The sequence below is a fragment of the Poeciliopsis prolifica genome, unplaced genomic scaffold (assembly GCF_027474105.1).
Source record: "Poeciliopsis prolifica strain line A6 unplaced genomic scaffold, Auburn_PproV2 SCAFFOLD031, whole genome shotgun sequence".
Lineage (NCBI taxonomy): Eukaryota > Metazoa > Chordata > Actinopteri > Cyprinodontiformes > Poeciliidae > Poeciliopsis > Poeciliopsis prolifica.
The window spans coordinates 1,332,263-1,344,159 of record NW_026562406.1 but is presented as its reverse complement, the minus strand read 5'-3'; the positions used below and the strand labels follow the sequence as shown (position 1 = coordinate 1,344,159).

The following is an 11,897-nucleotide window of genomic DNA, read 5'->3' as shown; positions in this document are numbered from 1 at the left end:
AAACTGCAGCGGAAGCACTTTTTTTTTTTTTGCGTCACTTGAGGCACGTGATGAACAAACCAATGTTACCACTGGTGCAAACCACGAAGAAGAAAACGACAGGACGTAGAGGATCTTGGACATCATGTTTATCAATGACATGCAGCTTTAACAAACTTATTTGTGTGATTTTACTTGCACTTCTTATTTAATGGACACAAGGCAACTGCAAAATTGTGTTTTTCTGACAAGATGTGACAATGTTATGCACACATTTGTAATGGAAATGCAGCTACTTTTAGTTTAATAGTTTTAGAGCTTTCATTGATTTTAGAGTAACACAAACTTGAACCGGTAATTTCAACAAAATTTACCAACATTCAGATTTCTAGTATATATTAATGAGAAAAGCAACACTAACAAAGTAGAAAACACAAAATTGCTGCAGAAATCAAGTTGAAGAATTAGAATTGCAAAGAGAACCCTTAATTAAACATATTTTTAAACGCCAGGTTCATGTCCACGTGTCTTATGAAGGGACATTTCTGCCTTTCAGGTTTTGACTGCTGCACAGCAGCTGCTTGCTAAATGCTTTAGATGACATCTCATTACCAAAGTTAGTCATTTTAGAACAAATATGGAATTTCAATTATAATGCCGAAATGAAATCACCTCGCTGGCCATTTTAATTTGCCAACATGTTCCAATTTGTATGATAGAAATAATTGCATTCTTTAAAAAGGAAATGGTCAAAGAGTGCGTCACTTATTTTTACTCAAATTAGAACAGTATTAACTTTTTCCATAGAGGTTGATAAATTAGATGCTCACGTTGGCTTAATGTGTTAATGTGTAAATATTACACATAATGACATATCAAAATATATAAACTTTCATAGCATGATTCAGGCAATGTTTGGCATAATTTATTTGGCATTATAAAGTTATTGGGAGTTGATCATTTTTACATATGGAACTAAAAAGAATAGAAAATCATGCAAACTTGTTTCAAGACACAAATGTTGCACAACACTTTCGTGAAAGGACAACTTCACAATTTAATACAATTTGTGAAAATGTGAAAACCATCATTGTTAAAGAAGCACCACTTTGTCTTTTTTGTTTTTTTAGGTTATCAAACCAAGACGAACAATACGTTTACAAAAAGATTATTTATTGATTGTCTTCCAGGGGACGTTTGTGGAAAAATAATTCAAGCAGAAAAGAACTTGGTCTCCGAATGTACTTGTGTCATTATGTTGTGGAAATTCAATGTGAATAAAATTGTAGCTAAGTAAATTAAAACAATTTTTTTAAAAAGATGAGTTTTGTAGCAAACTCATCTAGGACAATCAGTGACGTCGTCGTCGTTGTCGTTGAGCGGATCTTAAAACGGCAGAGGTGAGAACTCGCCCACCCTGAGGACGTCATCCAGGTAAGACCCGCTGCAGCTGGCGCGAGCCCAATTAACACGACGGGAAGTCCAGGTGTGGCTCCTCTGCTGCCCCGGTCGGCTCACGTGCGCCGACCGAAGCAAAGGAAAAAGAGGATAAGCTATTAATTAATTAATTAATTTGTTTGTTCTTAAGAGAACGGGAGGCGCTACAATGAAGGTTCCGGAACCGGAAGTGATGAGTGACATTCTGAAGCGGCTCACCGGGGAGTCCGCTCTGCCTCTGTACTGCAGCATCGAGAAGTTCAAGCGGAGCAGAGACGGGCTGTACTACGTGGCCGAGGACTTCAACGAAACCGTGAAGAAGAGAGAGCTGGTCAACGCCAAGGAGCGACTCCGGGTGGGTACTGCTAACCTGCACTGCGTGAAGCCAGGCAGGCCAATTAAGTTGAATTAAAAAAATAAATATAACTCAAGTTTGATTATAACAAGTATATTTCTTCCAACGACCATATAAAGTTTACCAGAACTGTTTTTTACTGAAGACTTGAACGTATCGTGGCCTAACTATGGGGAAGACTGCTGATTTTATGTTACTGTAATATTTTATGGAATCTGCTGCAAGATTGTGTAGCAGAGGCAATTAAAGCATCTTTGCACTTGGAGATTCAAATGTGTTGAGCTGTAGCTCTGACTTGTAGAAAAGTGAGTTGAGAATAATTTTATTTTCAATTGTTTTAATGACCCAAGTGATGCTCACCATAGCCTATAGGGCTCTCTTAAGTTTCTGAACTGGAGATTAAATAATGCTAAATCTAAAATGCATTTATTCCTGAAATTATTTGGAAGTAATATTTGCATAAATCAGAGGTTCGCCTACTGATTATCGATTGATCTAAAAATGTTTTGCTGAAAGGCTGAAGCTAGTTTAATCCAATGTGAGTGTGGTGGGAATTAAAATGTTTTCACCAACGTAACAAAAAAATTTAATATTGAAATATTTTTTAAAGCATCTCTGTAACAGAATTGCTTGAAATGTGAACAGATTTACAGCGTGACATGAAATCTCAACCAAAAGTATTTCAAAAGAAATAAAATCAAACACGTTTAACAAATTAAATGAAACCATGTTACATTCATTTCTCTTCATACACCTTTTATCTTAATGACAAGACCTTTTTTTTTTTTTTAGCTTATGCCAAAACTACATTGTTCAAAAGTAGTGTAGGTGTAAACGCAGCTTTTCATAAGTAAATTACTCAAGCTAGTGCAAAACAATAACTTCAAACCCACTTAATCATTGGAGTGGAGGAATGTCAGTATTTCTACATGCTCTGCTGTCAGATTTACTGGGAGTTTTTTTTTTTTTGTAGCAATGATCCCTGCAGCTGAAAAGAGGCTCTCAGATGGAGTTGATGTTTCAGGGATTGATGGATGGGTGATTTGGCAGCTACAGTGATGGTGGGGAACCTGGCTTCGTGTTGTTTTCGCTGCAGATCCGGCTCTCATCTGCAGCAATATCAATCATTGTTCGCTAGAATACTTGAGTATTTCATTCCTCACCATGTCACTGTCCACATCATCGTCTTCTTCGTTGCTCTTGTGCTCCTCAGTCTGAAATTAACAATACGTCTGGCACAGACCTTTTCTTTTGTGAAACTGGAGTCATTTAGGTCAACAACAAGCTGACCTGTCCACATCTTTCTCTTTCTGATTTCAAGTGCAGTAGCTTGACCTTTGACTTGTACTTTCAGGATGTCTTCTGATAAAAGAAATTTTAGCTTGTGGACTTAAGGGCAACAGTGATGAAATTTGGTCTCATTCTGCATCTTGAAAAAACACCTGTGCTACAGATGTTTAGAAACAGTTGACAATCTAAAGAAGGTTTTCCCACAGATGTCTAGAGACCTTTTGTCCCAGTTGAGGGTGTGACTTAAGCCTCTCCCCTCAGAGAGACAGCGGCTTTCTAAAAGGGATCGTCAACTTGCTCCAAAAGAGTCGACTGGTCAACCTTTAGGTCCAGGTAGTTGTTTTCCTCATGGCTCCATGAGGTTGCTCTCCAGTTCAGACGCAACTACTTGTCCAGGCATCTGTGGCGAGTGATTTTTTTTTTATTTTTTATGCAACATTGTTGAGATTGTTTTTCACCCTGTCAGGAGTTGCCCCATATTTCTCCTCCATTAAATCTGTAAAGTAGTGTCTTGAGGGAAGTGTGCATCCTTGGTGAAAAGTGTTTTTTCATTCCGTGAAAGCCTTCACCTCCACAACAGAAAGAGGTCACACATCTTTTATGATCATCTGCAGGGTGCTATCGGAGCGCTGAGCTGACATCTTGAAAGGAGTGTGGACTTTAAGACTTGTAAAAGTGAAACTTACTGCTTTGACTGAAGGGAGAGGAAGAGGGATATAAAACACAAGAATAACATTTGAACACTTTAAAATAAATTTTTTACTTGTCAATACATAGACAAGATATATGAACTATATATAAAAAATATCCTGTCATTATGTCTCTTTACATAAACTCACAATTATACCAAGTCCTAACATCTTCTCAGTAGTGATTATGAGTCTGGAAGCACTGCAACATCTGCAAAATGTTGGTACTTTTGCTTTGCACAAGTGATTCAAATTGTGACAAATTATTAAATTTCAGGCACAATTTTACGTTCCCGCACATGAATCACAGCTGGTTTAGAGACGAATGAGTCTGACCAACTTTGATCTTTTGGAATGATTTCTCCAAAGCTGTACCCTTGTTAACTCTTAATGTGTTAATGTGTAAAATGGTACACATTTTAATAAAAAGTATATTGTCTGCGATGGACTGGCGGCCTATCCAGGGTGACCCTGCCTCTCGCCTTTTGACAGCTGGAGATTCTCACCAGCATCCTTTCCAGGAAAATGGACGGATGGATGGATGAATATTGTATTGTCATTCCATTGTTTAAAAGTTTCTTTTACGTCCATAATGAATGCATGTAAACCTCTGAAAAGGATATTATTGGAACGTCTTTTTGAGGCTTTAAAAAAAAAGTTTGCATCAAACTGAAAGCAGTTTAATTTGATCAGTTATTTCTGTCCTATTTAAAATGACATGATCTGTATTTATTTTTCATTTATGAAACTGAATAATGTTGCTGCTTCTCCCCCAGCAAAAATATTCAGCGTTGCTATTATTCTTGCTTTCTTTTATCATGACCCGTTTGTTTCCATGCAGATCAGGAACTTGAATGCCATGTTCTCCCGTTTGAAACGCATGGTTCCCCTAATGCGGCCTGACCGCAAGCCGAGCAAAGTGGACACGCTCAAAGCCGCCACCGAATACATCCGGCTGCTGCTTGCCGTTTTGCGTGATACGGAAAATGTGGGCATTTGATTCATAAATTTAATACAACACATCTGTTGTCTCCAAGGAGAGTACTGTGATTGGTTTTGAAATGGTTTGTCTTTTGTTTTGTTTTTTCCTAGAATGATGGCATGGGGACTGATTTCCTGAAGAATGCAATCACTTACAGTCAGACTGAAGGCCTCGGCAGTGACTTGTGGAGAATGGATGATGTGAGTGTTTTGTTTTTACTTTGCACTCCTACCAAACTACAAACCTTCTGTAGCTGCTTGTTACTGCAATAATTGCCTTGTTAGAGATGGAGAAAAAAATGGTATAAATACTTTAAAACACCTTAGCACTCTGCTGCAAATAAATATTTACCCTGACTCTCTTCTGTTAAAACCCAAACTTATGCATTTTTGATGTTTTGCACTATGAAAAGGTAAAAAAAAAAAACTTTTTTTTTTTTTTTTTACCATTTTTTGCAATAATATTGAGACAAAATGTTCTGTGTTGCAAAGTACACGTTAAACTCAGAATAAGTCCTCATGTCGCCAGAAAATGGACATCAGTTATGTATTCAGACACTCAACTACTCCACCTGCAACCTGTGCCTTTGGAGAGAACGAACTAGCAAGTCATTTATTTAGATTTCTTAGATTTATTTAGGAGGTTTTGAGAAGTCAGAGGCCCACATTTACAAAAAAACAAAATCAATATCTCAGGGTATCCAGCAGACCTCATTTAACGGTGGCTGTGCTTTGCTAGCGCTGGTGGATCTGCTAAAACCTCCCAGAGTTGTATAATAATTGTGTGGGAAGTTGAAACGCAGTTCTTCATGTGATGCTTGCCTCTGTTAATCGTTGCGTTGCGACCCTCTGGTGTAACTTCACAAAGCTCTTCATAGCTGCCACTGTCATTACTACAGGTTGTTCAGGACATCATTGTAAAGCATTTGATGTAAAGCCAGGCTGAGTGGACATTATCTTTCTAACACAGTTTTCAAATCCCCAATCAAAACTAATCAGGTTGCTGCTTCATTACCCAGCCAAGGTGACACGAAGTGACCCTCAGCTTCACTGATGTAATGAGGGACTGATATGATGTAAGGCTTAATTTTATCTGCAGAGAATAGCTTTCTACAAACTATAATACCTTTTCTTTTTTTATGTTTTGACATCTGCCTCTTCTTTGGTGTCATTAATCGCTCTGTTTAGTAACAGCATCTACTCGTACTGATGTGTATGAGTAGACAGATTTTTATAGTGGAGCTGTTTCACTTCCTGTCTTGTCACCTGTTTCAAAATGTAGCTGTCATCTGGCAAAAACACACACAAATATAACTGTAATGATTAGTTTTAATTGGCTTTACTTTGCCTTTAATGTTTTACCTTTATTTAGTTTCTTTTGCTATCAATGGTTTCATCCTTGAGCAGCTGCATCAGAATGGGCTTCACTGTCTGTTTTTCAATTTTCTTCTAAATCTGTTGCAAAACTGAACCAGTGCTGGAGGTGGAGCTGGTTCCTAACTGGGTCTATAAATGAAACCTTGTCACTTGAGCTGTATAGTGCGGCAGACTGAATGGCTACCTGCACTAAATAGTTAGCATTATTTACCTCATCACCTGCTTACACACCAATTATTTTTCTTTATTTGTACTATTTCTTACAAACAAGTTAACACAAATGAATTTTACTTTGGTTGTTTTACCCTTTTAAAGTATAAAATATGCACAGTATTAGAAACAAAGAACAGAAGCACTCTGCTTATAAAAACAGATTAGCTGGCAGAGTGTTACAAATTATTTTGTCTGTTCAGTCAAAGAAGAAAACTCTAAAGAAAACCAAAAAGGTTGTTTCACATGGACCTAAACCTACAGCCAAAGCATAGATCAAGTTGTTTATCAGAAAAAAAGTTTGCACTTTATTCATCTCTAACTAATTCACTAATAGTAAGCTTTTATTTTTTTCTGTGGCATTTTATTTTAGCTATCCATGTTTTTTATGTACCGGTACTTAGGATTTTTGTGTGCAACTGTTGGATGGTTTACAAAATGCTTGTTCTGTAAAATCAACTTGAGCTGCATTTTGTTTGAAAAGCTCTCTAAAGTCCTATTTTTAATAGTCATTGACTTGTCCACACCAAACTGACTGACGATACATATTATCAGAAAAATAGGCTAGTCAAAACCTAGATCCCAATACCCATCAGATGCTATGCTTGTCTTTAAAGGCACACGTCATAGAGACATTGCCAACTTTTAAAGCAGAAAGAAGTCCTAACTTTTTGTTTTGGTGTTTTCCCTGTAAAAGCTGCTGAACATAGACGATCACCTGGAAGACGGCTTCACTTTGCCTCCAGAACCGGCGCCAGAGGACGGTGAAATGCCCAAGCTGGTGTTGCAACAGTGTGTGATGCCTGCATATCAGCTCATCATCCAAGTTGCTCCTGATCAAGCTCCGGTATTTACTCAGTTTTCCAAGTATTATTTTTCCTTATTTATTGTATTTTGAACTGAGAAACCAGAAGATTCTACTTGCGGTAAGACTGAGTTAATTTTCTACTGCTTGTGAAATGGTTCACATTTAACTAGAAAAAAAAGAGAAAGAAATGGAAAAATGTTGATTCCTCTTCAACCCATTAAACCTATACAACTAATTCAAAGCGATAGCCACAAATGTCAAAGCTGAATTATTTTCTGCATGTTCTAAATAAAAATAAGTTCATATTACTTTAATTCATTTATCCTCTGGGATAAAGTAATGTATGTTGACATAATCACACCTGGTCAATTAGACATGTCATGTCTTCTGAATAATGTTGGATCTCATGATGTCTAGTTCTGTCAGAATTACCTCTAAGACATGTGCTTTGTTTGGATAAAGCCTGGGTAGACTGTCAATCTCTACTTCACATAATCAGTGTTTGTGTCATATACTCTTAGGGTGAGCCACAGAAGTCTTTAGCACAGAGACATTTATAGTCTAACAGCTGTGATGTGTTGGTTCTTGGTGTTATGGTGCAGCTGACACTGAAAATAACACTTCCCCCCCCCCCCCTGAATCAAAGATGCTTCTTCCTATCAGCATCAGAGAACTGAAGAGGAAGGAGTTTGCTTCCCCCAGATCTACTCATGTAGGAAATCTGAAATGAGTTAAGAAATCTTCTGTAAAGGGTTAGGGTTAGGGTTAGAAATGCTATGCTTTTATAAAAATGCTATGCTTTTTTTCCTCTTTCCTCCTCCAAGGAGTGTTAGCTAGCCAGTGTGTTTTTGTTTATATGGCCAAGTTAAAAAAAAAAAAAAACTTTTGTGCTTAATTCTTTTCTTTGTTTATATGAAGCTTTAAATAAAACTTTAAATTATTTAAAATTTAACAGACAGGAAGCTGAGCTTTTAGGTGACCAGTAATAAAACAATATCGGCACGTGTTTTTACATTTAGTTTTTTTTTTTTTTTTTTTTTTTTAGATCTTTGAATAAGTAAAACAAAAATTTTTTTTCAGTCTTATTCTGAAAGAAAAGACATTTCAGACTGAGAAGTTTAAAACTTAAGCCACGTTACACTGCAGTGAAAAGTTTAGCTCATGTTTTCTTCTTTGTTAAAGTCAACCAACACAAATCACTTTGTCATTTAAGTCGGTTGCAGTCCATCTTCATGTGTGTCTTAAATCTGACCCAAATCGCATCCCATTTTTTGGTAGCTTTATTTCAAAAAAGCTGCCGTTTCATCGCACCATCATGTTGCACAAGTTGGTTAGTTTTGTGTTGTAGGTCAATGTCCACCAGATATAATGGACATAGCGCACATGGCATATCCAGATAATGAGTGTAGTCATAGTTTTATTGGCTCAGAGTGTACAACAACCCAGGCATTAAAACGCATGTTGAATCTGTGTTCACATATTTACTTTTGTAAATACAATGTGCTGCCTGTTGTCTAATGGCGACTGCATTTAAGGTAATACGTAAACAAATGCACACGTTACTGCTTGACCCAAAGAGATTAGTTTGATTTAGTGGTGTTCAAGTCTCTTAAGTTCAGACTTGAATATGTCTGGTAAAAATTGTTCTCTCAAAGCCGCAGTATGTGATGTTTTAGCCATTTTTGTCAAAACTGCCACTATGCTGTGATGGTATAATGTAAGACAGGTAATCTGTGAAAAGATTGAAATCACAACATGGTGACGGATTTAACAAATATGTACAACACGTATTTTTAATTTCTTTTTTTAAAATAAATTGCATACCTTTATGCATTAAACTCGTCAAATACAGCAATCCTAAACTCAGCTTCCATCTGTACATGTCTGCTGTTTCTCACTTAGAAATATAAGGTTGGCTGAGTCATCAACACCTAATTTTCACCGTTAAAAGGTTGCATTTTTCTTGTTCAGCAGGTCTAACAGCTCACTGCAGATGTAAGCTTGTTATTCAGGAAGCATATTGCATTGTCTGACAGATGAGTCTTGAATAAAAATCAGATGTTTGACAGAGGAGAAAAATGTTATTTTCCTCCAATGACAAAGTTACACCACTGGAGTTTGTCAACTACAAAAGCAATTCATGAATGTTTGTGAAACTGTCAAATTTTTCAGTTTGTAACAAAGGTTTCTGAAAACAAATTGAATAAATTTCTAATTTAGTATTAATCAGAAATAATTGTTTTTTTTGTGTGAACGCAAAAACAAACGGTGCAGTCTTCACAGATGAACTCTGCCCACAATGGGCAATCACATGTTTGATTCCAAAAGTGATCTGGCAGAAACGCTCTACAATTATGACTGGCAATCAGCACAAAGCTTTTGATTGTCAGACGTTTGGAAAACAGTCATACTATCTTCACAAGTGCCTCATTGTCTGATTGGATAATTTAAGGTGAAGAGGTTTGAATCAAATCATGATTTATTATTTTTTTTATAGATACTTTTTCCCCGCACACTTTTACCATTGTTCTGCTAACAGAATTGATCTTGCACCCAGATATTTAGGTTTTACTGCAAGTTTGTGTTTTTCACCAGAGATAACAAAATGGTGCATCGACATAAGAGCCTTGATCCGGATGAGGAAGTGTGAAAAAATTTGTTTCAGCTTCAAATATTAATTGAAAGTGATTATTTATCTTTGTGTTTTATATTCAAAGAAATGTGTCAACTATATCTTTTTTTTTTTGTCTGCTTCATTTAACAGATGTCCCAGCCTTGATGGGTACTTTGATCAGATTGGTTGAACCAGCATTAAAACGTCTGCCAGGTTAGAATTATTTATTTTTAATATGTTATTCTGCAAGTCTCATCTCTACATAGATTTGTGTTTGACGAATAGTGACCGATATTCCAAATTTCAGTTTCTAAAAACATTTTGAAATTGCAAAATATGTAAAAGCTCACACTTGAAGGCAGTTTTTTTAAATCTTGGATTAAGTTGTTTAATTTTTACACCAAAATCAAAACACCTTATAAAATAATACGAATTTATTTAAAGTTAGAAAAAAAAAAGGCATTTGTTTAAACATTTAGAAAAAGCAGTTTACTCTAGCTCAAGCGCAAACTGCGTTATCCTTATATGTGGTCAAAAAGTTAATGAACTTGTTCCACTTTTCTTTTCCCTGGAAATCTGCATGTTTCCTAAAAGTGAAGCGATCTCTACTGAATTTAAATGCATTCCTCTGCTGCCCTCTTGTGGCGGTAAACTGTAACTGCTGCCACAAACTTGCGAGAGTGGAATCGCAAATGACGTCCCATTCTTTAATTATTTCTGATGAGCTTTGTTTGATTACAACTAATATTCTAATTTATTTATCAGTATCCCTGTGGATATCACACTTAAATTGAATTGCCTTTCATCAAATAAGACAATTGTTAGTTCTCACTTACAATGTTTGTTTTTATTGAGGAAAGCATTAAGAATATAGTTTTTATGATGTACTATGCAGAGTTGGTCCTCTAAAATGTGGACATTTGTGATTGCTGTGTCAAATACTTTGTCGTTTTTGACAAAGCTTTCCTAAATCTCAAGAAAATAAACCTATTCTAAGGTTGTCACCAAAACTGAGCTGATTGGATAGAAAACTAATATCTCTGTTGTTTTCAGGAGCTGATTCGAAGAAATCCTTGAGAAGAAATCTTTTTTTTTTTTTTTTTTGGCTTTATTTAATACTTTTGTTCAAATCAAAATTTCATTGTAAATATACCTGTTTTGTTTCCTTTTTTAGCCCACTGGATGTAGAACATTTATGTTGTAGTAAAGCTTAAGAAATATGTTCTTTGGACATCAATGTTTTACTTCTTGGATGAGCCATTGCCTTCATTGATCTAAAACAAACGTAAATTACTGGGCGCATTATTCAGCACCTGAATGGTCATTTCAGTGGAAGAATATATTTACAAAAAGAAAATCTAAGTGTAATGACGATATTACAGTGAGGCTGGTTGTCATCACTTAAAACTGACCTCTGATATTAGATCAGCTCAGTTCCTTACACTTTGACCTCAACACTGCTGTTGTTTTTATTTATTTTTAATGACAAACTTAGAATGAGTGGCACCAACACTTAACCATGCTTCAGTTTGGGATGAATGAAACGCGTACCCTGAAAACTCAGGACATTGCGTGTGTAAAAGAGCTGCAACATTTTCCTTGAAGACGAGCTCATGGCTGCTCAGTGTGGAGGCAGCAGAGAAAAGCCTTTTCTATCAAGCTCCTCCTGCTTCCAGTTCTAATCTATAAGATCTCTCTCCATGTGATAAGTTAATTTGAATGGACAGGGTTTGGAAAGCCAGGAATCTGTCCATATAAACAGAAACAAAGCATTAAATCTAATGCTGCAGACTTATAAGGCAGAATTGTCTTAAGGTGCAAATCTAGAAAAGGGAAACCAGCAGAACTCTTCCTGGAGATGGCCTTCCATCTGCAAAGGGGGAGAAAGGTCTTTGTGAGCAAGGCAGGTGCAAACCTGAACTCTGTGGGGAGAAGATCCTTCCAGAAGGACTAACATCGGTGCAGCGACTCACCAATCACCTCCAGTGGGACCAGTCGATGCCACTCCTTACATACAGGCACATAGCAACCTGGCTAGCTTGGCAGAACACACCTATCAAATCAATAGAATCAAAGATTTGGGTGCGTTTGAGAAGGACGACGCCAACAGCCATCCACAATCAGTGGAACATGTGAGAATGTTTTAAACTGCGCGCT

The 11,897-nt window shown here is 36.6% G+C and overlaps 1 protein-coding gene across 1 annotated transcript; it reads left to right on the top strand.

Moving 5' to 3' along the window:
- The first annotated feature begins 998 nt into the window (after positions 1-998).
- On the top strand, positions 999-10,960 carry figla (folliculogenesis specific bHLH transcription factor). Its single transcript, XM_055050785.1, has 7 exons — positions 999-1,413; positions 1,568-1,771; positions 4,592-4,738; positions 4,843-4,932; positions 7,016-7,165; positions 9,891-9,953; positions 10,794-10,960. Exons 2-6 carry the CDS (start codon positions 1,586-1,588, stop codon positions 9,903-9,905), a joined length of 588 nt encoding a protein of 195 aa, XP_054906760.1. The 5' UTR covers positions 999-1,413; positions 1,568-1,585; the 3' UTR covers positions 9,906-9,953; positions 10,794-10,960.
- The last annotated feature ends 937 nt before the right edge of the window (positions 10,961-11,897 follow it).

Coding starts and splice junctions, on each gene's coding strand:
- figla (XM_055050785.1), top strand. CDS start 1,586: ATGAAGGTTCCGGAACCGGAAGTGATGAGTGACATTCTGAAGCGGCTC. Junction 1,772..4,591: donor ACGCCAAGGAGCGACTCCGG/GTGGGTACTGCT, acceptor GTTTCCATGCAG/ATCAGGAACTTGAATGCCAT. Junction 4,739..4,842: donor TTTTGCGTGATACGGAAAAT/GTGGGCATTTGA, acceptor GTTTTTTCCTAG/AATGATGGCATGGGGACTGA.